This window comes from Vulpes vulpes, chromosome 9, assembly GCF_048418805.1.
Source record: "Vulpes vulpes isolate BD-2025 chromosome 9, VulVul3, whole genome shotgun sequence".
In the NCBI taxonomy this organism is placed as follows: domain Eukaryota; kingdom Metazoa; phylum Chordata; class Mammalia; order Carnivora; family Canidae; genus Vulpes; species Vulpes vulpes.
Genome location: NC_132788.1, coordinates 98,436,339 through 98,464,284, shown reverse-complemented (window position 1 = coordinate 98,464,284; position 27,946 = coordinate 98,436,339). Strand labels below are relative to the sequence as shown.

The window sequence follows — 27,946 nt, the reverse complement described above, 5'->3', positions numbered from 1 at the left end:
TGTGCCTTTCTCCAGGAAGTCTCCCATCTCCTCAGATCCTGTATTATCCCACCCCACATCCCACCCCACAATCCCCTCTTGGGGACCCCAGCTCTAGCGTCCTCTCTCCGGCCCCGCCCTGACACCACGAGGCCGAGGGCAACCGCACGGGTTCCGCCTGCCCCAGCCCAGGAAGGAGCTCCCGCACTGCGTGCAGAAAATCAATAAGCCCCTTCGGGTCTACGGCGGGTCCCCTCCGCGCCCTCACTCGTGGGACTGCGCATGCGCCACCGGCGGCCGCCCGAAGGTCCTGACAGCCGAGCGGCGGGGCCGGCTTCCGCGCAGGCGCACTGGAGGCTGCCCGGAGCGCTTCCGCCTCCCCGCCGCCGCCGTCGCCATGGCCGCGCCGGCCCCGGGCCTCATCTCGGTCTTCTCGAGCCCGCAGGAGCTAGGCGCGTCGCTAGCGCAACTGGTGGCGCAGCGGGCGGCGTGCTGCCTGGCGGGGGCTCGCGCCCGCTTCGCGCTCGGCCTGTCGGGCGGCAGCCTAGTCTCCATGCTGGCTCGTGAGCTGCCCGCCGCCGCCGCCCCCGCCGGCCCCGCCGGCCTCGCACGCTGGACCGTGGGCTTCTGCGACGAGCGCCTCGTGCCCTTCGAGCACGCCGAGAGCACGTACGGTCTCTACCGGGTGAGAGCTACGGGGGCCGCCGGGGGTCACGCCGAGAGGGCCGCGCCCACCGTCCGCGCCCGACTACGGGGGCCGCTGGGGGTCATTTCAAGAAGGCCGCGCCCACCTCCTGAACCCCGCCGCGGGGGTCGCTCAGGGTCACACGACGCCCTCTGGGAATGGTCGGCTGGGAGCCCTGAACTCCCACCTCCACTGCCACCCTTGGGGGCCGGCGGGGGCCTTGAAGTCCCGTTATGCTTTACCCGGTGGCCAGGTAGAGGGAAGCGCCGGGGCGAGGGTGTGGAGGTGAAACAGTGACCTAGAGAGGCCCAGGCCCCCGGCCTGGTAGCTTGCAAGGGGTGACTTAGGGCGGCCAGGCAGGAGGTGTCAGCTCTCTCATCTCCAACCTGGACGCCTTTGTGGTGATCTGCACGCAGCTTTTCGGCGCTGGTCGCCTCCCAGGCTGGTGATCTTTGGCTCGTGGGCTCAGGTCCTATAGAATCAGGGAAACTGAGGCCTGGTCCTCAGGAGGAGGCGTGGTCCGCCTTGGGGTTCTCCGCCTGCATCTGAGGCAACCCCTCCCGCCCTAGACGTGGAAAAATGCGCCCAGGGAGGTGTGGCAGGGGCGGGCGTGGCCACAGGCTTCAGGTCACTGGGTCCTGGGTGTGTTGCTGTCTCTTTGCATAGAAGCTTGAGCTGATTTTCTGGGGTTCTTTGTTTGTTTTGTCATAAGAAGGAAGGTCTACTGATTGCGAAGCACTTTATCCACACCATCTCATGAAATTTCGCAATAACCTGTGAGGTGGAGGCAGTTAGTTCCTCCATTTCATAGATGGAGAAACGGGCCAGAAGAGGAAAGCTTGTGTGCCAGGATCACTTAATGACCAGTGAGGGAGCCAGGGTTTGAACTGGACCCCCCAGACACCATCTGGGACATATCTCAGGGGCAGGGCCTTGTCTTCCTCAAGAGCTTCATTAAAAAGTGGGCTTGATCTTTCCTTCCTTCCTTCCTTCCTTCCTTCCTTCCTTCCTTCCTTCCAAACACACAGAGAGAGGCAGAGATACAGGCAGAGGGAGAAGCAGGCTCCCTGCACGGAGCCCGAAGTGGGACTCGATCCCGGGAACCCAGGATCATGACCTGAGCCAAAGGCAGACAAGCTCATCTGAAGAACTTTTGCTTTTTTTTTATTAGGAAAATTGTACTTGCTCATGTAACAAAATTCTAACAAAACAGTAAAAAAAAAAAAAAAAAAAAAAAAAAGTTCCAGGGATGTTTGTTTGTGTCCCTGTATCCAGCACTGGGGACACAGCAGGGTGCTGGGCAGTTCCCTCATGGGACTCATAGTGGAGCATTGGCCACCTACACATAGGGCAGTAAACAAGGGAAATACACTCAGAGCATTCCCATAATGCAGTGTAGACAAAAGTAATAGTGTAAGATAGGAAGTACCCGGAGAGATCCTTCAGCGGGGACGGTGGGGCAGGGGTGCTTTGAGGGATGATGTTTGAGCTGAGGCCTGGAGGTTTGAGGACCTGGCCGTGCGCAGAGCTGGGGCAGAGGGTATGGCGAAGGCAAACACTATGCCGTGAGAACAGATGTGGGGCAAGGATTTGCTGCTTTTGCCAGTTCCCTGGTGAGAGGAGTCATGTGAGTTCCCTGGGGCTGCCATAACAAAGGACCACAAACTAGGTGGCTTAAAACAACAAGAATTTATTTTCTCAGTTCTGGAGGCCAGAAGCTGGAATCCAGGTGTTGGCAAGGCCTTACTTCCTCTGGAGGCTCAAGGGGAGGATCCCTGGCCTCTTCCAGCCTCTGAGGGCTGCAGGTGTTTCTTGGCGTTCAGTCTCTGCATCTATCTGTTCATGGCCTTCTCTGATTCTCTCTGTGTCCTGTCCTTAGAAGGATACCAGTCATTAGATTTAGGGCCCACACTAATCTACTATGAAGTCAGCTAATGACATCTGTAAAGACCTTCTTCCAAAGAAGCTCACATTCTGAGGTTCTGGGTGGACATGAATTTGGGGGGCCCTGAGTCAACCCAGTATAGGAATGCAGGATTGCTTCTATCCTCAAGGACGCATCCCGTGTCCCTTCAGGCTCTCTCGGTGTGGATGGTCTCCTGTTCACCTTGTATGCTCTATGGGTTTCTACTGCTGAGGTCCGGGCTTCATCTGGGCTGGGAAGATTAGCTGGGGCTGCCTCCTTCCTGGGAATGGTTCCTCAATGCCTGCAGAATGTTAAGAGAGAAACAGTCCGATCAACCAGCAGTTCCACTTCCAGGAACCTGCCTGACTGAGACACCAGCCGCTGATTCCCTGGTAGGAGCCCAGCCAGAGGAGGAGGAGGGAATGGCTCTGAGCCTGTAGGCAAAGTGCAGCTAAGGAGAGGATCACGGGCCTGAAATAGGGCACTGATGTTCCCCGTTGGCTTGGCTTTGCTCAGCGTAATCCCTGAGAATGTGTATAGATGGGGACCTTGGACAAAGCAGAGAGGTCTTTCCAACAACAGATCTGACCCCGTCCCTCCTTGGCTCACATACCCTCCTTGGCTCCCCGTTATTCTCAATACAGAGCTCTTACTCCTCAGGCCACTGTTCAGGGCAGTCAGCCCTATGTGGTATGGCATGTTTACTCCGTGTCCCTGTCACTTGCCCCCTCTAAATGCAATATTTTTTTCTGCTTTTTCTGTGTGGCTCAGCTTGGCATTATCTCTGTGGCAAAGGCTGCCAAGATCCTGTGTGAAGGGAGGTACCAAGGTAGGGGTCAGCAGTGTCTGTCCCAGCCAGAGCAGATCAAAGGCTCATCTGGGGAGATGAGGGAAAGGGCTAGAGCCCTCCACCTTGTAGGAGGCCTGACTCCAGGTACTTCCACAGAAATTAAATCCATCTTTCAGAGGCTATGGTGTGTGCTATATGCTGGGCATGGGCACCCTGTAGTGGCAGCCTGGAAGAGAAGTCAATGGTTATCAAAGTTGTGGCGCCTCCAGGCCACAATGAGGGGACAAACGGGTAGATGCTCGGAAAAGGTGGTCTGAAGGATGTAGAGGAGTTTCCCAGGCAGGAGCAGTGGCTTACGTGTGGGTTGGGGTGGCAAGGTCAGCAGGACCTTATGGAGGGCAGAGAGGGGCTGGGTTTGATCCTGAGGTGCAGGGAACCCTGGGGGCTTGGAAACAGGGCTGTGGTGTGGCTACTTGGGTGCAGGCTGGGGCCAGGAGGCCCCCAATCCTGCTGGACTTGAGAAAGACTCCTGGTAGAATGCCACTGGGTTCCTGACTCCCACAGGAGGTGGGTGTAATGGCAGTCCTGTCCTGGAGGCATCCTCATGCCTCTGGGAACCATGCGTTGCTGTTGGTGACTTTGTCCCTCCATCTCCTGCAGACCCACTTGCTCTCCAGGCTGCCCATTCCTGACAGCCAGGTGATCACCATTAACCCCCAGCTACCTGTGGAGGAGGCAGCCGAGGACTATGCCAAGAAGCTGAGACAGGTAAGTCCCAGAGTGTGGCCCCAGGGAGGCCTCATCCATACAGTGGTGATGGAGCAGCCCTGCAGGCGGCACTGCGTGATTGTCACCAGCAAAATCTACCCCCCTCTACAAGGACAGTTGGCAAATGCGGTTCCACCCTGGACAGATGCCTTTGAGGATCTCCCTTCTGAGAGGCCACAGCCCCACCTTTGGGTCCCTGAGGGCAGCCCAGCTTCTGACACTCTGGGAGCGGGCCTGGGTTCTCACATCTTGGGGACAGTTGTGTCCCCAGACTCTTGGCCAGTCAGGTGAAATATGGAACTTCATAAAGTCCCTTTCATGCAGGTGAGGCTGAGTCTTGCACCCTGTGTTATAACCACTTGGGATTCTTTTTCTGACTACTGTTTGTTTGTGCCCTTGGAGTATCCCCCACACCTGTCAGGACTGTCTTTTTTCCCACCCAGGCCTTCCAAGGGGACTCTATTCCAGTTTTTGACCTGCTAATTCTCGGGGTGGGTCCTGATGGCCACACCTGCTCACTCTTCCCAGACCACCCCCTCCTGCAGGTAAGCACCCCCGCATGGGCCTCTGCTGACCAGGGCTTCCAGAGGGAGGGCCACTTTTGGGCGGCTGGGTACCCACAGCGGGATTTGAGTCAGCCTTTGCCAGTTGGCTGGGCTTAACTCTTTTGAGCCTCAGTTCACCCATCTTAAAGTGAAGGTTTAGATCAAGCACCACAGGATTTGTAGGAGGGGATGGAATGATGGATGGACCATGCTAAGTGTGTATGAGCTCACAAGAAGTTGAAGTGTCATTGCCCTTCTATCTCCACTCTGGGCCGCCCTCCCCTAGGAACGGGAGAAGATTGTTGCCCCCATCAGTGATTCCCCAAAGCCACCACCACAGCGCGTGACCCTCACACTTCCTGTGCTGAATGCGGCCCGAACTGTCATCTTTGTGGCAACTGGAGAAGGCAAGGCTGCTGTCCTGAAGGTAATGGCTGAGGGCCTCATTCCTAAGAAGGTCACAGGCATGTGGGCCCAGGGATAGAATAGAGCCCCAGACATTATTGTGCTGGAAGTACCAGGTCTCAGGGTACTTTAGTAATTCATGGGTTGAAGAGGAGATGGAAACTAATTAAAGGTTAGTTAGGAACAAACTGTTATGAAATCAAATTGATGGGATGAAGCTAGAGCTGTACTCAGAGGTAAATTCATAGTGTAAAAAAGGCAGTTTTAAAAATTGTTAAATAGGGGCACCTGGCTGACTCAGTCGGTAGAGCATGTGACTCTTGATCTCTAGGGTGTAAGTTTAAGGCCCATATTGGGTGTAGAAATTACTTAAAAACAGAATATTAAAAAAAATTATTAAATTAAAAAAAAGTTAAATTGAGCACTTTAGATTTAGGAAAAAGAATGATGACATAAATTAGAGAAAGTCAGTGGAAGGAATAACTGACATTAAAGTCAGAAATTAGGGACGCCTGGGTGGCTCAGCGGTTGAGCATCTGCCTTTGGCTCAGGGTATGATCCCAGGTTCCGGGGTTCAGATCCCACATCGGGCTCCCTAAGTAGAGCTTATGTCTCTGCCTGCCTCTCTCTCTCATGAATAAATAAATAAATCTTTAAAAAAAAATAAAATAAAATCAGAAATTAATGAATTAGTTAAGGGGTGCCTGGGTGACTCAGTGGGTTAAGTGTCTGACTCTTGGTTTTGGCTGGGTAGTGATCTCATGGTCGTGAGCTTGAGCCCCATGTCTGGCTCTGTGCTCATCACGGAGTCTGCTTTGGAATCTTTCTTCCTCTCCATCCGCTTCTTCTCCTGTTTATTTGCTCTCTCTCTGTCTGAAATAAATAATTACAATATTAAAAAAAAAGAAATTGATGAATTGGTTAATATTCTTAAAAGCTTAATGGTGATAGATTCCCAAAGATAGACCTGACAAAACTAATCAGGGGGGAGAATTATGTAGTAGGAATAGGTAAAAAATGGAGGAATAAGAAAAAATGATATATTTATCCGTAGCATTTTAGGAAAATATAGAATAGATAAGCTATTAATAAGATAAAAATATATTTTAATCACTGTCACTGAAAAGGCCAACTATGGAAGAAAGGGGAAATGTTTTTAAAAATTAACAAATAATAATTCGTCCTTCCAAACTGTTGAGCCCAGATGTCCTCACAGGGTGCTTGGTGTTGGGGTTAAGGGTGCAGACTGTAAAGAATCCAGCAGACCAGCATCCCTACCGGCGATGCCCAGCAAGGCCTTGGGCAGCCACTTTACAACCCCCCCCACCCAAGCCTCTACTTTCCCATCTGCAAGGTGGGTTGGGAGGGCCCCTCCCCATGGACCTCCTGATGGCCAGTCCAGGCGATTTTAGCTCACATGAGGCCACCCAAGCCGCAGCTTCCCCAACTATAAAATGGGGGTGGGAACAGAGGTGACCTCACTGGGCTGTGGGCAGAGTAAATGAGTGCATGGGATAGGCCTGGCTATTAGAAAGTGGTATTTATAATTTCTACTCATCGTGAGGTCACATCAGGGGATCAGCACACCATGGCCCGCAGGACCAAATCCCACCAGCTAAGAAGGATCCTAAAGCAAACAGGAAAAAAAGCAAAATCAGTATTCTCTGATGCATGAAAATTCTATGGAATTCGGATCGCAATGTCCATAAATAAAGCTTTACAGGAATAGGCTGTGCCCGTTTGTCGATGTGTCATCTACTAACACCTTTTACTGTGTAACAGCAGAGCAGAGTAGTTGTGACTGAGACAGAGTGTGATCTGCAGAGCAAAAGTGTGACTCTAGCCTGTGTAGGGAAGGGGAGCTGACCCTCATATCGAGCAGTCACAGGTGATAGGTAGAAAAGGAAAGGACCTGCTGATTGGTTAAAGCTAGGACAGCTGGCAAGGCAACATCACATGTTGAGAGTAGGAGAGTCTTGTCTGTGGGGGTGGGGGGCCATGGGAGCTCTGAGGGGTGCTGGGGGTGCTGGTGGGCCTCATGCTTTCATGCTACTGCCCTTTCTATGCAGCGGATTTTGGAGGACAAGGAGGAGAACCCCCTCCCCGCCGCCCTGGTCCAGCCCCACACAGGGAAACTTTGCTGGTTCCTGGACGAGGCAGCTGCCCGACTCCTGACTGTGCCCTTTGAGAAGCATTCCACGTTGTAGCTGGCCCCAAGGGACACCGCAGCGGGGACCACAAAAAGCCCTTGTGGGCAGGGACCTTCCTGGGCGGGATCCCACTGCCATCACCACTCCAGGCTTCATTTTCAGAAAGCTACGTGGTGCTGCTGGAAGGTCACAGGATCCAGCCGTCAGTCCTGCCCTGGGGTGCTCAACCCACCAGCCGTGGCTCGGGGTGACCAGATATTAAATGGAGCATTTGCTTGAAGTTTCCACTGTCTCATGGTCCTTGGAGGGCAGCGGGACCAGGGATGCCCAGGCTGACCGTGTGACCTGAAGCCCGTGTCCCAGCGCATGGAGGTCAGGGATGGGCACCCTGGGGGAATTTCCCGGGGCTGCCAGAGCAAAGTACCACAAAATTTATGGTTGCCCAGTTCAGGAGGTCAGAGGTCTGAAATCAAGGTGTCCACAGGTCCTCCCTTCTGGAAGCTCTGAGGGAGAATCTGTCCTGTGCCTCTCTTCTGTGTTTTGGTGACTGCTGGCACTCTTCGCGGGCCTTGACTTGTGGACACATCATTCCAGTCTCTGTCTCTCGTGTCCTTCTCCCTCTGTGTCTCTCTGTGTTCTCTACCGTTCTAGTGAGAACATCTATCATTGGCTATAGGACAACCCTAGATCCGGGGTGAACTCTTCTCAAGATCCTTAAGAATTATAGTTGCAAATAAGGTCACAATCTGAGGCTCCCAGGGACATATCCTCTGTGTATGTGTGTCTGTGTTAAAAAACACGTAACAAAATTTAACCATCGTAGCTATTTTTAAGAGTCCAGTTCAGGGGCATTAAGTATGTTCACACCATTGTGCAGCTGTCATCACTGTCCATTACCCTAATTCAGTCTCATGTCCTTAAGGTTCATTCATGTAGCCGGGGTCAGGATTTCCTTCCTCTTTATGGCCGAAGAATGTTCCATTGTATGTATGTGCCACACATTTTTCCATTCATCTGTCAGTAGACACTTGGGTTGCTTCCACACTTTGTTTATTGTGATAGTGCTGCTGTGAACACAGTTATATAAATAGCTCAAGACCTGACTTTCAGTTCTTTGGAGATATTTCTAGCAGTGGACTTGCTGATTCATTTGGTGATGCTATGGTTAAATTTTGAGGAACCTCCATACTGGTTCCTACAGTGGCTGCACCATTTTATATTCCTGCCAACAGTGCCCAAGTGTTCCAATGTCTTCACATCCTTACCAACATGTGTTTTGTTCTTTTTTTTATAGTAGCCTGTGGACGTATCCTTTTGGGGTATACCATTCAGCCCATGATACACTTGACTGAGCTCTCCCTGCACACATAGGGCCAGTGGCAGCCGCTGTCCCACTATGCTGCGGGCCTTCTCAGAGCCTTGAATGTGCCAGGACGCCTCAGTCTGTGATGTTCCAGGCTGTAGCATTTTCCCACAGTGTGACTGCATGACCCACCTGTCAGCTTCATGGCACCAGGGCTTGCAGCGGGGGAGGCTGGTGGGCACAGGGGGGCCCCCAGCCATGCTTGAGCTATGCCAAGTTTGGGGGCTGGGCGCGTCCCACAGAGGCACCTGGTCAGGCTGTGGGGATTGAAACTCCGAAGCCAAAAACCACAGAAAGTGAAGTTTCCTTTAACATCTTGTCTGGGTCAATCACTCAGATGTGAGAGTGAGGAAGTGGGTCAGGGCCAGGGCGGAAACGTGAAGAGAAGCAGAGAAAGCAACCCAGCCATGGGCTTGGGCAACAGCAGGTGGCCGTGACCCTGGTGCTTCAGGCAGAAGCCAGGATGGGGGTGCCAAGAAGCAGAGGGAAGTGATGAGACAGGCATGGGGACCCCATGTGGGGGGCCTCTGGGACGGGTCCCCTTTCTGCCCCTCTCCCTGTAGGAGCAGCTGCCCCTGCTCAGACCTGCTTGTGTCTGCCCCTCACTCACCTCCCTTCAGCCTACCCACCTCGTGCTGTGCCAGAACCTGTCAAACAATCCCCACCTCAGGGCCTTTGCATGTGCACTACCCAGTATTCTTTTTTCTCCAGCTTTTTGCATGACTTGGGCCCTCACTTGCTTTAGGTTGAGGCACAACATCACCTCCCTGATCGTGCTCCACCCCTGGTACTTTCTCCCTCTTCCCATTCCATTTTTCCTCCTTACCTTTAATATTATCTGACCGTTTTGTTGCTGTGCCAGCTGATGGTCCATGGGGGCTGACCATGGTCCGTTTTGCCCACTTCTGCATCCCTGGCACATCATTCAAGGAAGACAGTCAGTCTGGCAACGAGTGATGGTTGTCAAGAGAAGACATGAACCTGGGGCATTGGTGAGGATTACAGTCAGATGTTCCTGGTGGCTTAAACAAAATGGAGAGTTAGCTTTTTTTCTGAAGGGATGCCACCCAGGGTTGATGGAGCAATGTCATGAACTCTTCCGGGACCCCTGGTTCCCACATCGTAGTTGGGTCATTGTCATTATGTGGGTTTCACCTTATGGTCCAAGGTGGGCTGCACATGCTCCAGTCATTACATCCACATTCCGGCCCCTGGAACTCAACACTCCCCTCGTCTGACACCCTGTGAGAGTCACATTTGATGATAATTCAGCCTGGAGCAGACTCTGCTCCTACCCTTCCTCTCTTCCTTCATCAAACTGAGGGCTGCTCTCTACCAGGCACTGGAAAAACAGGTGAAGGCGTAGGAAGATCCAGCTAACCTGATGAAGTCCAGGGCTATCTGCACTGATGGAGCACAGGCTGACAAAACAAACACAAGGGGGGCACGTCCCACCAATCTGTGGCACACCAACATCCCCCCACCCTATCCCCCTGCCCTAGCACCGGCCCCAGGAAACTGGGGGTGTCTGTCCAGCTCTGCCTCTCCGGTCTGGGGGTTGCTGGCGGCTGGGTCAGTGCTGGATCCTCTCAGCACCCAGCAGCACCCAGCAGGCGGTAGGCACAGTGGAAGCAGGGAGCGGGTGTTTAGACACCCTGGCCCTGCCCATCCCCCTCCCCTGTCCCACACACCAACAACTGCTGCTGGTCCTGCCCGGTGTTGGCCCTGCCTCCCTCCTCCAAAGCTAGGATTCTAGTCTTCCATACTCCCAACCACCCCTGGGGCTGCCCCAGTGGCCCCTGCAGAAACCAGCAGCTCTGAAGGCCTTGGCCCCAGGGGAACCAGGAGGACGCAGGTGCAGGGTGGGGCAGGGCAGGGATGGGGCGGGCATTCCCTCACTCCTTCCCCCTCCCACCCCGACACACACATTCACACAGGGGCCATGCTCTGGCTTCAGAGCCCAGGCAGCTGGTCTCAGCATCCAAACCCCTCATCAGCTGCCCTGTTCTTGGGCTGCCCCTGAGCCCAGAAACCTTGGGGCTGTGGGAGGGGAGGTAGCGTCTGCTTTGCTCTCAAGGAAGCCCCTAGAGACGGCAGCAGGATGGGTGGGCGGCCCTCGAGCCCCCTGGACAAGCGGCAGCAGCAGCACCTGAGGGGTGAGCCAGCATGGGGTGAGGTGGGAGTGGGGCAAGTGGAGTTTGGGGCTAAGATTGTCAGACACAGTGTCTGAGAGTAGTAGGATGCCTACTAATGGGAATTCCAGATAAGTAGTGAATACTCTTGTATAAGTATGTCCCAAATTTTGCATGGGAACATACTTAGGCTAAAAAATGGTTCCTAATTTCTCTGAAATTCAAATTTAATTGGTGTCATGTATTTTTATTTGGTAAATCTGGTAACCCTATTTGGGGCATGGGTTCAGGAGGAGGGTGAGGGACCAGGTGGGAGGTGTCCCAGGCCCAGCCAGATCTCCTGGGCTGATTTTCCTCGATGAGAAGGTTCCAGCAGGGCCCTCTGCCTGGGGACTCTGGGGAAACAGGCTCAGTTTCTGATACGAGACTGAGAAGGGCTGGTGCCCTCACATAGTTGAGCATCTACTGTATGCTGGGTACTGGGGACACAGTGGGGTTGAGAATGTTCCACTCTCCTGGGCTTATAACCTGGACCAGGAAAGAAGATCAAGTTATCATTACAGGAATGGCAGGTGACGAATGAACGCAGTGGAACCCCATAGGTTCCTCAAGTCGAGGGAAGAAGAGGCAGGTAACTGCCCACCATGGAGATGATGGTCAAGCCAGGGCGGGAGGATTGTGGTGGAGTTGGTGGGTAGGAGATGTGGGAAGAGCGTCCCAGGTAGAGGGAGCCGCATGTGTACAGGCATGTGGTGTGTCTTGCAAACACTTGAGACCGACCATCCAAGTTCACACCGTGGCCCTGCCCTCACTCGCTGGGTGGCCTTGGGCAAATGATGTCAGCTGTCTAGGTCTCATTCTCTCACCTGTAAAACAGGGATAGCAACAATGTCTAGTTGTGGAACCATTGTAAGGATTCAGTAAGTTACTTTATGCCATGTATTTTTTTCTATAGTGGCTTAAACAAGATAAAGATTTATTTCTCTTGCCTGTAGAGAGGTACAGTGGTGGGCAGGCTGATAAAAGTTAGACACCTGAATTCCTCCTGCCACATGTGGCTTCTGTGCCCAAACCCACCTCGTGGTGCACAATAACTGCTGAAGCTCCAGCCATTGGGTCCACATTCCACGCAGCAGTTTGGATTTACGTTTTACATTTAGCCAAGTGCACACATCTTTGGGGAACAGTTTGAAGGACTTTGAAACTTGAGTGATCACTTCCTAGATCATAATGCAGAAAGTTCCCTTGTGCTAGGGTGAGGCTTTTAAAAGATTTCAAAACTCTCCCCAGGGAAGGGGCAAGAGGAAACTTGGGGGTTCATTATCTTGATCGTGGCGATGGTTTCTTGGGTGTGTAAAGGTGTCAAAGCGCATCAGATTGTAAAGTTTATTCTGCATCAGTTATAAATTAAGCCTGAGTCCCTAACCCCCCACCTGGCCCCCACGTGGATAGAAACAGCCTGTGGAGGGTGAGTGGAATTTGGAGCATGTCTTGTTGGGCAGCTTTGGGGCGATGGTGGGAGCTCACATGGGGCCTCCCTTGCCTGTTCTGACCCCTGCAGGCCAGGTGGACGCCCTGCTGAGGAACTTCCTGCCCTGCTACCGCGGGCAACTGGCAGCCTCTGTCCTGCGACAGATCTCCCGTGAGCTGGAGCCCCGGGAGCCCGCCGGATGCCAGCTGATGCGCAGTAAAGTGGGTGCCGCAAAGGAAGAGGGTGCTGAGTGAGGGAGGCTGGGGTGGGAGGCTTTGGTTCAGTTGGGGGCCCTCCTTACACCTTGACCCTAGCTGGCGCCAAGACCTGGGGAGACCATTAAGATTCATTCTTTGAACATTCACCGGGTACCTACTGCAAACCATGTCCCAGGCTAGACACTGGGGACACCGCACTGCCCCCTCTCCCCTCACCCAGGGTCATGGTCTGACGCGGGGAGAAATGACCAAACACATTAACATATCATGATGCACGATAACTTCCCATAGGTTGCTATGGAGACAAGATGAAAGGCAGTGTTGGGAGGTCGGGGAGTTGGGGTTCAGGGAAGGCGCTCTGAGCTGAGATGTAAAGGATGAGAAGGGACCAGATCTGGAACCCAGAGTGGGAAGGGAATTCTAGGCAGAGGGCGCAGCCAATGCAAAAGCTCTGGAGTTGGAGAACCCTTGCCTTGTCTATTGGGCAAGAGGCATGCCCATTGGACCCTCACGCCTTTGGACATGTGGTGCCCTCTGCCTGGTGCCCTTACTGTTCTTCCTCATGCTCCAGACATTCTTCTTCCAAGAAGCCTTCCTTGATCACCACAGCCCCTTCCTGGGTTGGGTGCTTCCTCTGGGATCCCCGTCCCGCTGCTTTTCCAGGGAAGCCTTGGGTCACACGTCTGCCTCCCTCACTTGTCTGTCCTGTGAGGGCAGGGGCCAGCCTTGTCCACTCACTCCCCCAGACCCCTTGTGCTTATGTGGTGCCTGCACATAGTGGAAGCTCCAGGAGAGTTTGTTGATGGAACATAAGAGGGTGGAGCTGGGACGCCTGGGTGGCTCGGCGGTTGAGCGCCTGCCTTTGACCCAGGGCATGATCTTGGAGTCCCAGGATTGGGTCCCACATTGGGCTCCCTGCATGGAGCCTGCTTCTCTCTCTGCTTCTCTGTCTGCCTATGTCTCTGCCTCCCTCTCTGTGTATGTCTCTCATGAATAAATAAATAAAATCTCAAAAAAAAAAAAAAAAAGAGGGTGGAGCTGCCTGGCCTGGCTCCAGATGTCTCCCTGAGCCAACAAATGGCTCCATGTGCTCTAAACAACTCACCCAGCCCTCATCAGCCTGGGAAATGAGTCTTCAACCAGTGAGGAAACCGAGGCACAGAGAGATAGGGTGACCTGCCTGAGGTCACTCTGCCAGCAAGAGGCAAAGCATGATTTGAACCTAGAGTCCGTGCTTGTTACTGACACTGGGTCCCTGCCCCAGTCGACTCTGAGCTTCTTCAACTTCTCTAGATGCCTCTTTTCCCAGCTGTGCCTGGTCCTGGGCTGGAGGCTCCCTGCACTGTGGACACAGCTCACCTGGGCTCTCCCTGTCCACTTGGGGCATCATGGGACCCCAGGTGTGGTCCCCACCTGCACCTTCTGTCACCTGTAGGTTCTTGCCACCTGCGCCTTGGGCACAGTTGACTTTGGGGTTTGAGCCATGGTGGAGGGGGTGGGATTTCCCCCTTGCTTCAGTTTGAACATTTTAGAAAATTCTTATTTTATGTATAATTTCGATAATAATGCTTTAACAATATTATTCTGAAAAATCTCAGGCCTCAGGAAAAATCTGGAGAATCATTCAACAAACCCCTGAGTTTCTACCGCCCCATCAAAGAATGAAAAGATCACAAATACGGTTAATTTATTCATTGAATATTTATCGAGTGCCATCTGTGCACTGGGCCTCGCTCTGGGACCCAGCGATGAAACAAAACGTGCACAATTCAGATGGCCAGGTAGTGAGAGGAGCAACAAAGATAATAAAACAATGTGATGTCCCACCCTGCCCCAGGGAGGGGTCTGTGGACAGAGGACCAGCTGCTTCGCATGAAAGTGAACAGCACCTGCTCCCTGACCGAGAAATCCCACTTGTATTAGCTAACGTTGTGTAATGACACATCGCACCACCAGTGGCTGGAAACAACACACTTGTGTTATCTTACAGTTGCTGTGGGTCAGGAGTCGAGACACAACCTCCTGAGTTCTTTCTTTTGGGGTCTCTCACAGGCTGCAATCAAGATGCTGACCAAGGCTGGGGTCTCATTGGAGGCTCAAGTGGGGAACGCCCTGCTTCCAAGTGACAAATTGTCAGCCTCCCAGGACTGTAGGGGGCATTATGTCAGTTTGTATTTGGAAGTGTCCCAAACAAGTGCATGCTGTTAGCATGTGAGAAAGGATAGCAGTGCCATGTCAGCAGCCCCCGAGCTCCCTGTACTTGGTGGAACCTGAGATGGGGTGGGGGGTGCTTTCCAGGTGGTCTGGACATGGGGACACCAGTCTTTGCCCCCGACATCCACTGGTCCCTCCTCCTGCAGAAGCTTCCCCGAGTCCGTGAACACCGAGGGCATCTGACACAGCTTGGGGGCCACCCACCCCGATGGCAGCCCATTTTCTGTGTCCTGCGTGGGGATGGCCGCCTGGAGTGGTTCAGCCTCAGGGAGGTAAGCAAGTGGCCCTCGTCCCTTCCTTCTGGCCTCACCATCCCACTCCCGTCAGCATGGGTTTGGGGTCCAGCTCCCAATGTGATCCTCTCTCTTTTCTTCATTTACCTAATATGAATTGAGGATCCTTATGAGATTGGCTTGGGGTGGGTGACTGGGTCCTGCTGGGCTGGGTAGGTAAACTGAGGTCCAAGAGTGGGAATTTTCTCATGGTCATCAGCAGAGCTGAGGTTGAAACTGGGAGGACGTTTGTGCATCCCATCTGGCTGGGGAATTCGGGCAGGTCATTTGTGCCCTTGGGACTCAGTTTCCACCTCTGTGAAATGGGATGACGGTGGCCCAGGCCACAAGGGGTTGTGAGGATTCAATGAGATAATCCTCATGCAATATTTAGGACTAGCCTAGCACATAGTGAGTGCTGGGTGCTTGACTACACGAGAGGGACAGGGGGATTTCCCTAGCCAACCCTAAACCTTCCCCTGATCCAGTTAGGACATAGAAGCAACAGTTTAGACCTGTCGCAAGCTGGTTCTCTGGATGCCTTTCATAGGAATATGAAAATGGAGGCCATCCCCTGGGCTCCATGACCTTGACAGGGTATACTGTCCTGACTTCCCAGCGTGAATATCTCCACCTGTTGGACACTCTCTGTCCAGTCTCCTCAGGTAAGGTCCCTGGGACCTCAAGAGCAGGTTTTTTTTTTAACCTTAGAATTGTTGACAGTTGGGGCCAAATCATTCTTTGCAGGGAAGGGGGGCACCCTGTGCATTACAGGATGTTGAACAGCATCCCTGGCCTCCACCCACCTGATGCCAGGAGCAACCCCCTATGCGAAGGGTGACAATCAAAAATATCTCCAGACATTGCCAAGTGTCCCCGGGGGGTAGCATTGCCTTTGGTGTGCACCCCAGCTCTAGCAAGAGAAATATCCACTCTCACCAGAGAGAGAAGGAGAATTAGAACATTGGACCAGGGGATCCCTGGGTGGCTCAGCGGTTTGGCGCCTGACTTTGGCCCAGGGCGCGATCCTGGAGTCCCGGGATAGAGTCCCGCGTTAGGCTCCCAGCATGGAGCCTGCTTCTCCCTCCTCCTTTGTCTCTGCCTCTCTCTCTCTCTGTGTCTATCATAAATAAATAAATAAATCTTAAAAAAAAAAAAAAAAGAACATTGGACCAGAATCAAAGTAGCAAGGCTAAAAACAATAAAACCTGGTGTCAGCGAGCATGTGGGGATATGGGCACTGGTGGGTGGGAAAATCACACAGATTTGCTGCAGGGTGTGTTGTTCAACCCAGCATTTCCAGGAGGGTTTTCCCTCCCTCCCCTCCTCCTTTCTCTCCCTCCAGCCCCCCTCTTTCATTATCACAACACTGTGCAGGAATAGGGAAAGGAACTGCATTATTGGATTGGTGGCATATGTATGACGAGTGCTCAGCACGGGGCTTGTGTTATCTCACTGAGTCTGACCAACAGCTGGCCCCATCACTAACTACCCTATTTCACAGCCGAGGACACCGAGGCTGAGGACTGTCAGGACCAGAATTGCACTTCTGCTTCACGGTGAAGCTATCCTGCCCCCAAGTGATGCAAAGATGTAGCAATAAAGACAGTTCGCAGAAATGATGATGCTGTTGAAAATATCAAAATCCATCCAGATACCCATCCTTCAGGGGTTGATTAAATAAACGATGGTCCAACCCTTAGAAAGGATAGCGGTGTAAGCAGCCGAAGGTGCCCCAGACATATGCAAGAGCAAAAAACTCCATCTTGTCACAAAAGCCCGCCTCACACACTTTGTGTGGATTTTAAGATCTGGAGTAACGTCCCCCAAAGTGTTAAAGGCTATTATTACCTCTGGGCGCTGCGGCTGAAGGACCAGGGTGATCAGGGATTTCTACTTTCTGGATGACTGCATTTCACTGCATATCCCAGGTTTGGCTCTGGAAATCAGAACCAAACACTGAGGATTTAGGACAACCCCAAGTAAATTAATCAAAAAGAAATTCACTCATTTTGTCCCATCAGGAGGTCATTGGTATCACTTTGAAGCCCATTTCACAGGCAGGACACCCAAGGTTCAGATAAAAAACAACTGCACCTATGTATAGAGCTAGCAAATGATTTGGCAGAGTTTTAATCTGGACCTGGCTGACCCCCCTCCCCCAACCCCCCCTACTATGAATTAGTAAGCAGGGCTCAGATCACTTGCCAACTCAGCTAGATTGGCAGTGGCTGCCCAGGCCTCTGTGTTAAGGAGGATGCTGAAGCTCGGAAACTGCTGGGATGGAATGGTCGGTGTCTGCCCTGGGCTCACCTCCCTCTGGGTCTGAGCTCGAACAAGGATAGCACAGTTATGATAGCACCGCTCATGCTTATCGAGCAACTGCCCATGCCAGGGGCTCCTCTAAGCATTTCGTGGGTGTTTTCTTTTAGTGAACGAATGATTGTGGAGTGAGTGAGTGAATGAAGACACAATCTCCACTGTCTGCTTGCAGGAGATCATACACAGGAAGAGCCTGACCCCCTCCTGGAAATGCCGGTGACCTTCCCCCTGTTCCTGCAGCACCCCTTCCGCCGGCACCTCTGTTTCTCTGCAGCCTCGAGGGAAGCGCAGCGTGCCTGGAGGCTAGCCCTGCAGGGCGGCATCCGGCTTCGTGGCACAGGTGGGCCCTGGGAAAGCTCAGGCAGCCGTGGGTCTTGGAGTCCTGCCCCTGCTGGCTATGGAGTCGTCTCCAATTTCTAGTTTTCTTATTTATGAAATGGATTGGGGTGGTGGGAGACAGAAGCAACCATAGGCAGTTATTAGTGACCAGGGCTGCGATGGGGACGCAGCCCTGTGGGAGCTTAGCCTGGGAGGTCAGAGAGGGCTACTCGGAGGCCGGATGTCCAGCCCGGGGTCTGACAAGGATAAGGGGCCAGCCAGGTGAAGAAGGGGAACAGGACCGACACATGTTGAGCAGGTTGTTGAGTGCACAAATGTACTTATGTGGAGCGGCTGTGACTGTCTACACAGAGAATGCTTTTTCCTAAATCATATTATAAAGGTGCCTTATGGGCTGGTGATGTCCTCGGGCACCGTGTTCCCTGCAGAGGGCACTGCTTGCGCAAGGGTCTGGAGATGGGTGAGCCTCGGGTGCTCCGGGACTGGGTGAGGAGGCGGAGGGCTTCCTCCCTGGGTCGTGGGGAGCCAGGCGGAGGTGCGAGCAGGGGAGGAGTGGGCTGGCACTGAGGAGCTGCCCCCGCAGTCCTGCAGCGCAGTAAGGCCCCCGCCGCCCGCGCCTTCCTGGACGCCGTAAGACTCTATCGGCAGCACCAAGGCCACTTTGGCGGCGACGACGTGACCCTGGGCTCGGACGCCGAGGTCAGTGCCGCGCAAGGCCTCCCCCGGGACCCCTCTAGGCCCGCCGGGGCGCCCACGGTCCCCTCTCCCGCAGGTGCTGACCGGGGTGCTGATGCGGGAGCTGCTGCCGGCGCTGCGAGCGCAGACGCTGCCCGGCCTGCGGGGCGCGGGCCGCCACCGTGCCTGGGCCTGGATCGAGGTACGCGCGGGGTCGCGGAGGTCGGGACTCGCGGGGGACGCAGAGGCCGATGCGGGACGGACCCGGGGGCCCACCTTCCCCCTCCTCGCGACTGGCCCCTAAACTCTCTCCCCGTCTCTCCGCGTCTCCATCTCTCTGTCCCCGCACCCGCGCCCCATCTCCGCTCCCTCCCGCGCCACTGGCCCGTGGGGTCCCCTCGGCCGGGCGGGACAGCTCCTAGACGCGGTGCACGCCGCCGTCCTGGCCGGGGCCTCCGCCGGACTCCGCGCCTTCCAGCCGGAAAAAGACGAGCTGCTCACGGTCCTGGAGAAAACCATCCGCCCCGACGTGGACCAGATACTGCGGCAGCGGGAGCGCCTGGCGGGGAGGCTGCGGGGTGAGGCCTGGGGGCGGGGCCTGGCAGATGGGGGCGGGGCCTGAGCAGACAGGGGCGGGGCCTGGGCAGGGAGGGGCGGGGCCGGGAGCCCGACAGGTAGAAGCCGAACCGGGTGGGTGTAAGGGGTGGGGCGGAGAATCCCCGATCTGAGACACACAGGGCAGGCGGGGTGGGGGATGGGGGTGGGGTGGGGGTGGGGGGAGAAAGGAAGGGCACGAGAGACCCGGGGTCCGTGGGAGTCTGGGCGTGCCTGCGAGACAGGGGCAGCGTCCAGAGGGAAGTCCCGGCGAGGTAGGGCGTTAGGCTACGGATGGAGCCAGGGACACCCAGTCGGGAAACAGTGGGGGCACAGGCAGTGGCCGACCTGACCCGGGATACCCCGGCAGATGGCAGAGGCTCCCACTCTGCTCGTAATCCAGACTCGGCCTCTGGCGTGTGCGACTTTGAGCTGGATGCTGCCAGACTCAAAGCCTCAGTTTTCTCCTGTGTAACAAGGTAGACGAGGGTGCCCAGAGTCTGAGCTCCTGCCCTCCTCCTCGTGTTGGCCCATGGCTGCCTCTACCCGCGAGCACCTTGTGGAGGAGATCCAGGCCAGTATCTTCCACTCCCAGTCCAGGTCCAGGGCCCCCTAGAGTCGTGCCTGTGCAGGAAGGTGGACACACAGCTGTCCCTGGTCACTCAAAAGCTGCTGAGCACCATGGAAGCCGTTCTCTCAGCAGTGCAGACCCTCCTAGCTCAGGGCATGGACCGCCTGTCCCGCCACCTGCGTGGGAGCTCCTCTGGCACATCGCTGCGCAAGGAGGTGAGCTCCAGTTTGGGGGTGGGGATGAACAGGCAGTGTGCTAGCTTTACAGAAGCGACGTGTAAATTGTTTCAACTTTCCAGTTGAAAAACCTCTCGAAAACCTTTTCTGAATTTTGTTCTAGGCTTTTTACTTATTGTAAACCACCATACTATGGTCATTGGGGGCACAGTTTAAAACATGGTTGAGGGGAGGAGTAAAGTGACAAGAGTAGCATTTTAGCAACATGGGTCTGGAGTCACCTACCCTCAAATTCCTCCTGTTCCCATTCCTTTGTTGTCAGAGTCCACCCCATCTCCTAAGCCAGTGAACTCTGCTTCCTGCAGGCCACCTCAGTTCTTTTGATATTAAATGATCACTTACCGAGTGCCAGGAAAACCTCAATTCATTAAACTTTCACTTCATAATCACCTCCTCCAAGAATCTCTCTGCTCCCTCTCTGCATCCACAACTACCTGTGCTTCCTTCCTCATAGAGGTGTTTACATACCTCTCTAGTGGTTTGTAGTTTATGTCCAACTTTTCTGTGAGCTCCTTAAGGGCAAAGACCATATTGAATTACTCCATTTCTGCAGCCGCAGAGCCCCCCAGCATAGACGGGGCATCAGGTGGTGGGTGTAGATGTGACAAAGGCTATTGCTTATTTCCTTTCAGTCATGCCAGAACTGCATGTTAACCTTTTTTTTTTTCAGGTTCCACCGTTTTATGTCCATCACACCATACCTGTTACTTTTATTATGCATTTTTGGGGGTAATGACTGAGGTGGGATATGTTTCCATTTGCATATCTCCTACTATGGATTGGCTGTGAGATCCTTGGCCCTGCTTTTCCATCAACTGATGGTGTTTTTCTCACCTGCCTGCCACTGGAGCCCAGGTTTACTCATTTGGGGAGATGCCCTGGGACCCAGAGCTGATGCAGACCTGCTACCGTCAGGCTGAGCGAAGTCAGGGCCGCCTGGGTCAGCTGGTGGTGCCATTTGGCTTCTCTGGAACACGAAGCCTCATATTTGGGGCTCAGGATCTTGCACAGCAGGTGAGGGAGGGAGTGGGAGGCTGCAAGGAGGCAAGGCAAGGGGAGCAGCCCCACTGAACAGGTGCCAAGGATGTGCTGGGGAGACCATGAGGGCAATAGACCTGACCTCCCTCACTGGGCTCACATGTGGGAGACAGGGCTGTGGTGGGAACACACAGAGTTAGGAGAACCTCCAGGAAGAGAGGACTTCCAAACTGAGGCAACAGGGAAAATGGGGGTGGGGTATGTCCTGGGTAGAGGGAGCAGCGTGGATCAGCTCTGGAAAGTGAGGGAATTTGTCTGCATTTGGGGGAAGTGAAGCCATTGATAGACATTGGATCGTAGGTTTCAAGCGAGGGCAGAAAGGTGGGAGATATGCCAGCAAGGTGGGTGGACAGATGGGTCAGGGACTTGAATGTGGGGCTAAGGGGCCAAGCACTGCCCTGAGGGCAATAGGAAGCCATAGCAGATGTATGAGCAGGGGAGGGGCCTGACCAGATTCAAGATTTAGGAAGCCCTACATGCTGTGGGGAAGGGGAGTTCTTGGGTACAGGAGTAGAGTAGGCAGGAAGGAGACCTGAACCAGAATGGGTGCTGTCAGTAGACAGAAGTGGGGTGTGTTTGAAGGCCAAGACAATAGGACCTGCTAATTGACATGGTGAGTGAAGGAGACAGGGATTGCAAATACTGAGTGCTGCCCGGTACAGTTGTTCAATTTGTACACTGCACAAGAGCACTCAGCCAAGGAGGCTGAACTCTGACCAGCTCTCTGCTCCCCAGACTGAGCACCCTGGCACCATCCTCCAGGGGGGAGGGCACTTTCTGCTAGGTTATATATAGGTTCCCACTGATTGCATGACTCCCAGGTCCTGAGTGGAGGGGGATGCTGTTTCTTGAGGCAAAAAGGAGGTTGGGGCAAAGTGGCTGGTCGGGTCAGTCTGGATGCTGAGAAGGGTTAGTCAGGCAGGTGCGGGGCCCAGAAGGCCAGAGCCTGGATTCCCAGGGGTTTTATCAGTTACTCTTCCTGCAGCTTATGGCTGACTCTGTGGCCACCTTCCTCCAGCTGGCGGACGAGTGTCTGACCACAGCCCTCGACTGCACCCAGGCTGCCCAGCAGCTGGAGAAAGTCAGGGGCCGTGTGCTGAAGGTGAGGTCCGCTGGGGGGAGGGGGGCACGGCAGTGGGCCTGGATGCTCAGATGGCCACTGGACCAGCCACGTGTGTGTCCTGCAGAAGTTCCAATCCGACAGCAGCTCGGCACAGAGGGAGTTCATCCGCGGGTGGCTGCTCTGCATCTTCTTGCCCTTTGTGTTGAGCCAGCGGGAGTGGAGCTGCAAAGTGGTGAGTAATAGGGCACGCACGGGCACATCCTAGAGGACAACCAAGTGTCTGTGTTCTTTCTCTTTCTTTCTTTCTTTCTTTCTTTCTTTCTTTCTTTCTTTCTTTCTTTTTTTCTTTCTTTCTTTCTTTCTTCTTTCTTTTTTTAAGATTTTATTTATTCATTCATGAGAGACAGAGAGAGAGAGAGGCAGAGACACAGGCAGAGGGAGAAGCAGGCTCCATGCAGGGACCCCGATGCGGGACTCGATCCCGGACCCCAGGATCACATCTGAGTCAAAGGCAGATGCTCAACCGCTGAGCCACCCAGGCGTCCCTGTCTGTGTCTTTCTATACAGTGGACAGAGTGCTCACTCCTTCAGAGCCACTGTGATGATAAGAGACTATTGTGCCCTGAGCCCTATGGCCGGGTTGGATGACTCTTCTGGGCTTCCTCAATGCCCTCTGCTTCTCCCAAGAGAGTCCTTGGCATCTGTTATTTGAGAGCCGGGGAGGGGGGCATGCAACGCATATCAGTGGGTGACACAGGCTTCAGAGAAGGGAGGAGGGAAAGAGGGAAGGTATGTATGTTGGGGGGTTTTCCGGGTGGTCCAGGAGGCTCTCCCTAAGAAGCAGTGAACCGAGGGCATGAGCCATGTCCCGGGGAAGGGTGGTCCAGGCAGAAGGCACAGCGTGTGCAAAGGCCCTGAAGTAGGACCATGCTTGTGTGTGGGAGGAATAGTGAGGAGGCAAGTATGGCTGGAACTCAGTGAGTGAGGGCATGGGGAGAGGGTGAGAGAGTAGGTCACAGGGGCCTGGTCACACAGGGGCATCGGGCAGGTGCTGATGAGATCCTCTCGGAGAAGAAGTTGGATGGGAGGGCTAGCAGAGATACTGCACTATTCCCTTTGAGATATGATGGGCTGGGTTTCATCAGTCCCCACAACACCCTGAGGGAGGATGGATCACAGAGGCCATGTTATAGATGAGGACATTTAGTCCCAAGGCGCCCCCCGCCCCCTGCCAGCTAATCAGGGTCAACGTTGCAGCCCTCCTGTCCAGCCCAGCCCCTCAGCTGCCTCTCTTCCAGGATCTGCTTGAGTTCGAAGGAGATGTCCTTGCTGTGGGTAGCCCGGCCCTGACCCTCGAAGGCATCTATGAAGACATTGTTCAGGGGGTCCTGCTGCAGAGGATCAATGGAGGTGAGCCCCATTCCTCTATGGCTCAAGGAAGCCTAGTGACCCCTGGCTGTGTATACCGTGTTCTGCCAGGCTCCCCATCGCCTCTTACTTCTGGTCAACATTAACCCTTTGGCTGAGGGTAGGACTGGGACAGATGGGGACTGGGGTGAGTGAGTCTTTGAGGGGCAGTGATGGAATTTCCTAAAGGAGGGAACATTGGAACAAGGTTGTGAGGGGTGTGTAGGAGTTCTTAGGATGAAAGGAAGGAGGCAAAATTCAGAAACTGGGGGTGGACATGCATATTTATTCATTCAGCAACCACTCTTTTTTTTTTTTTTTTTTTTCTGGGCTGGCATTAAAGCCCCAAGGATTCTTGAATCTTCCGGGCTGGGAAGTAGCTCTAGAACCATCTCTTCTCCTTCTCACTTCATTAGTTGCTCATAACCCAATGCCTGAGACTGCAGAGATGTGTGCTGGGATGAGCCATGTGAGATTGAGGGACTGTCAGGGCCTCCATGTGGCTGATGCAGAGAACATGGAGGAGAATGGAAAGAGAGGAGGCTGGAGGCTGCCAGGGCAGGTGTGCAGGGCCTGGAATAGCAGGCAGAGGAGGTTAAGCTTTATTGAGCGGGCACTGGGGAGCCATGAAGGGTGTGTGAGCAGAGGGCAACAGTGACCAGACTGGAAGCCAGGCAGGAAGCTGAGAGCACAGTTCTGGAGACAAAGGATGGACTCAGGGGCAGCAAACAAGGGTATAGAGCCCAGGTATGAGGCTGAGGTGGGAGTCTGAGGTGGTTGGGCTGGGCATCACTGAGTGTACAAGGGGGGCCACAACACTGGGGACAGTGTATACAGGAATAAGTGGGGTCCTGAAAAGCCTGTATTTGAAGGACACAAGAGGAAGAAGGGACACAGAAGGAGCAGTTGGAGATGATGGGAGAAAGCCAAAGACGGTAGGATTTGGGGAGCCAGGAAGTAAGGGTGCAGATGTCCTTGGTCTTTGGGCATCCAAACAAAAAGAACTAAGTTCCCTTAAAAAGGGGCATTTTAAGTAGAAAAAACAACAACAACAAAAAACTATTCTCTAATTGGAGAAAAAAAAAAACCCTTAGCTTCTGTTCTTAGAGATTTTACATGTCCTTAGTGTCACTCCAACCTTAATTGACTTGTAATTTCTGCTCAGAGTGCTGTGTTGGCAAGTGGGGCTGGTAGGCAGCGCAGTGAAGGTGTGGGTATCAGCTAGCAATGTCTGCCATGGGCACAGTATGGAAACAGACTTATTTGAATCACTCATTTTGGGTTCCTGGTTGAGACATTTCCTCCCATCCTTTGCCCTCCTGTGGCCTCTCTGAGAGAATGCATGGAATCCCTAGGTGGGTCCAAAGGTTTATCTTTTGCTTTAGAATTGAAAAAGGCCCTCGGTGTCAGTGACGTGTCCTGCACTTTGGATGGTTGCTCAGAGGCCCCATGGGACCAGACAGGAGTAGGTGAGCACCTCATAAGCTCTTGGGCCATTCTGCTAAATTGTTGGGGGGCAAGGGGACCTCTTATGGGGTGTAAGGGATGGTTCTAAGCGTGGATTCCTGGGTGGAACAGCGTATACCTTACATCCTGACCCAGCGGGTTGGCCAAGCTATGGTAAACAAGGGCAATGGGGAGCAAGTGTTTGTCTGAGCCACAGAGGTACCCTCTGACATGGACATCAATTGGTGTCCCATTTCATCTTGCCAGGACTCCGTGGAGTCTCTCCCAGCAGCTACCAGTTTCCAACACTGCAAGGGGAGATTCTGGTGATGGGGGCCTTGGGTCTACCACAAGTGAGGGCTGCTCTGGGAGATGGGTACAGGGAGCCATGCTCAGGGCCAGGGCAGCCTGCCCTCCTACTACAGGATCCTACAGTGAGCTCTTTGTTGGAGCAGTAAATGCATGTTGGGCTGGGGCTGACATTGCTGCTGGTGCAGGGATCCTCAGCTCCAGCTGTAAGATGGAAATGCATCATGGGGACTTCCCTGAAATGGGGCAGAAAACAACTGGTCCAACTAGAAGCAGACTGGTGGGCAGGACGGCTATGATCTGGATATTCAGAACCCAGGGCAGGTGCAAGGATTCTGGAATAGCTCACAGCTCAATCCCCTTGAGAATTGCTATTCTGAGAGCCTTGTGAAGCCACCCAACTAAGTGGCTTCCATATCACCCACAGAAATTCTGAGATAATGTGTGCTAACTTTTAGAGTTATTTGTTACACAGCAGTAGCTAACTAACATGCTGTTGATCTGGGATAAATCCTGTAGTCGATCACTGAATATAAACTGAAGAATATTCACATGTACCGGGATAAATGGAGATTAAACTGCTTTAGAAAGACTTCTGGATGTCAGAATATCTGGGGAATCACAATTGAGGATGAGGGATTACAAATGGGGCCCCTTAATCTATTTGACTAGAATCTAACCAGTGATGGCCATTTTGCTTCTAGTCTTTTGAACCAACTGTTACTGCTGTAGAGAATGACCTGGTACCTACTGTCCTGGCAAGTGCAGGTCCCTAAGGGTAAATCCCCCAGTATGAAATCTCAGGGTCTCAAGCATTTGTGTTTGGCATTTCAACAGCAGTCTCCAGAGCACTCTCCACCAGGGTGGTCCCACCTGGTACCCCTCACCTGTGTGCCAGTGGCCCATTTCCCCCCAGGCTGCACAGGCTGCCAGCTGACTCTGGATTTCTCAGATCTTCTGAGTGAAAAACGGTGTCTTGGCATCATTATAGTGAGCATCTTTTTTGGGAGATGAGATTAGCATCTTTTCGTGTGTTCAGGAACTGTTTTTAGCTTCTTTTCTCTGAAACTTTATTCCTTTCCTTGGCCCACTTATCTTCTGGGCACTTGTAATTTTCTGTTCAGCTTCTTTTGCTGGGCTTGCATTTACTGAGCATTTATTATGTGCCAGGCATTTGATGTGTTTTGGCATCCTTATGACGCTTTGTATTTTGCAGATGAGGAAGCTAAGGCTCAGAAAGGAACTTGCCCAGGGCAGCCAGGCTCTGGTGCTGAGGTCCAGCCTTTCTGCCCACTGCCTCCTCCGAGAACATTCTGCAGCTGAGTCTTCAGCCACCTCTGAAGAAGACACCGAGGGCCTTTTTCAATTCTAAAATTCGTTCGCAGTGGATAAGTGTGTGCTAGTGGAATTTAAGAGTCAAAGCATATGCACCATTTCAAGCCTTTTATAACCCTTATACCTCCACCTCATTCCTCTCTGAAAAAGCTGGTCTTTTTTTACACTCCCATCAGCAGCATTTGTGCATATTCTCCATATCCTTTCCAAACACTAGAAATTTTCATAACAGAGCAAATGTCAATTTGAAAGACACACACATTTCATTGTTTTATTTTGAATTTCCTTAATGATTACACTGAATCTAAACATGTGTTTATTGGCCATTTTTATGTTTGTGCTTTTATTTTTTTAAGTGAATTGCCTGTTCATGGCTTTTACCTACTTTTCTCTTCAGGAGATTTTATCTTTCTCTTATTGATCTCTAATAACTCTTTGTATATTAAAGATATTAATGCTTTGTTATACAGGTTACTGGTATTTTTATTCTTAGCATGCTGTGGACCTTTTGGGTTTGTTTATTTGCTCCAAATCTTAACTCAGTTTCAAGTTTCCCAGCTGGGAGTGAAGGATTTGCTGACTTCCCTCTGCTTGCCAGAAAAGTCATCTGTCTACCCGGGGTTTGGCAGCTTCTCTGTATCACAAGCCTTCCAGCTGCTTCCGGAGTAGGTTCCGGAGGGATTTCCCCAGGGTCTTTCTCCGTTCAGCTTTCAGAGGGGGATGTGCACACTCTGTGGAGTTGGTTTCCTTCCATTCCATCCTGGAGTTTTCAGCCTCCCCAATAGAAATATTCTCTTCACTTTTCCTGACTTTACCCTCCAACTCAAACCTCTGAGATATATTTGTGCTTCATGGCCCCCATACAGCTGTTTTTTGTTTGTTTGTTTGTTTTTTAAATTTTTAACCCAAGATATGATGTTAACTGTAAAATTGAAGCAACAACAACTTGTCATCCTGCCACCTTTGAGAAAATCACTATTAGCTTTTGGTTCTAAAATCTTCCAGTCATTTGTCAATTTATCAGGGTACGGGATGTGTCTTGTCACTCTGTTTTTCTAACTTAATATGATCTTTCCTTGTCAGGTCCATAGAGTGCAAAATTGTTTTTGCCATTTTATTCCAGAAAGTTTCAAACATACCCCAAAAGCAGAGCCCCCTGTGTGCCCCCACTTAGATTCCGCAGTGACCAAGGGTGGCCTGATTCCTTTCCTCTACATCCTTCCCTCACTTCCTTAGTCAGTTATATAACCAGTACGTTTGAGGTGTGTTTCCAAAATACTCAGCAAAAAAACTGAACTTGTGCAAAATGGTTGTTGTAGAAAAAAATGGAGAACAGAAGCAAAGGAGAGAAATGAAATTGGAAGAAGGGAACGAACAAGGAGAAGGGCATGGGGAGGAGGAAGGGCAAGTATGACCAATTCTGTTAGCCAAGCTGGGAGATTTGGAGCTTTTGGGGTCAAGCTCACCTTTTCCTTAGGTTCAGACCCTACTGTCCTTTGAGCTCAAGGACACACTACCTGTGCCCTGAATTTTACTGAACAACACTGACTCTTCTCCTCCCGACCACCATATTAATAAATGTACACCCGAGCATCCTTCTTAAAACGTAATTTTTAAGAATGACACAAACCCAAGCAATTGGAAAGTAGGCCAGGGTCTTGGGAAGCAATCCCCGGGTAGCATTTCTAAGAAAACCCCCACGCTGCCTCCGGA

The 27,946-nt window shown here is 52.8% G+C and overlaps 2 protein-coding genes across 3 annotated transcripts; both read left to right on the top strand.

Annotated features, from left to right (window-relative positions):
• Nucleotides 1-169: 169 nt before the first annotated feature.
• Nucleotides 170-7,508, top strand: PGLS (6-phosphogluconolactonase). The gene is made up of 5 exons (XM_025989667.2): nucleotides 170-664; nucleotides 4,021-4,128; nucleotides 4,572-4,673; nucleotides 4,960-5,100; nucleotides 7,148-7,508. Exons 1-5 carry the CDS (start codon nucleotides 377-379, stop codon nucleotides 7,283-7,285), a joined length of 777 nt encoding a protein of 258 aa, XP_025845452.1. The 5' UTR covers nucleotides 170-376; the 3' UTR covers nucleotides 7,286-7,508.
• Nucleotides 7,509-10,512: 3,004 nt separating this feature from the next.
• Nucleotides 10,513-26,696, top strand: NIBAN3 (niban apoptosis regulator 3). 2 transcript variants are annotated; one of them, XM_025989666.2, is made up of 15 exons: nucleotides 10,513-10,747; nucleotides 12,285-12,415; nucleotides 14,773-14,898; nucleotides 15,449-15,563; nucleotides 17,393-17,560; nucleotides 18,143-18,258; nucleotides 18,332-18,436; nucleotides 18,650-18,812; nucleotides 19,424-19,614; nucleotides 20,491-20,649; nucleotides 21,659-21,775; nucleotides 21,861-21,968; nucleotides 23,035-23,146; nucleotides 24,529-24,612; nucleotides 26,115-26,696. In XM_025989666.2, the coding sequence occupies exons 1-15, from the start codon at nucleotides 10,693-10,695 to the stop codon at nucleotides 26,219-26,221; spliced, it is 1,857 nt and encodes a 618-aa protein (XP_025845451.2). In that variant the 5' UTR covers nucleotides 10,513-10,692; the 3' UTR covers nucleotides 26,222-26,696. The 2 variants fall into 2 exon arrangements, with proteins under 2 accessions (XP_025845451.2, XP_072577364.1); XM_072721263.1 differs by lacking the exon at nucleotides 24,529-24,612 and having other exon boundaries at nucleotides 10,523-10,747.
• Nucleotides 26,697-27,946: the final 1,250 nt, after the last annotated feature.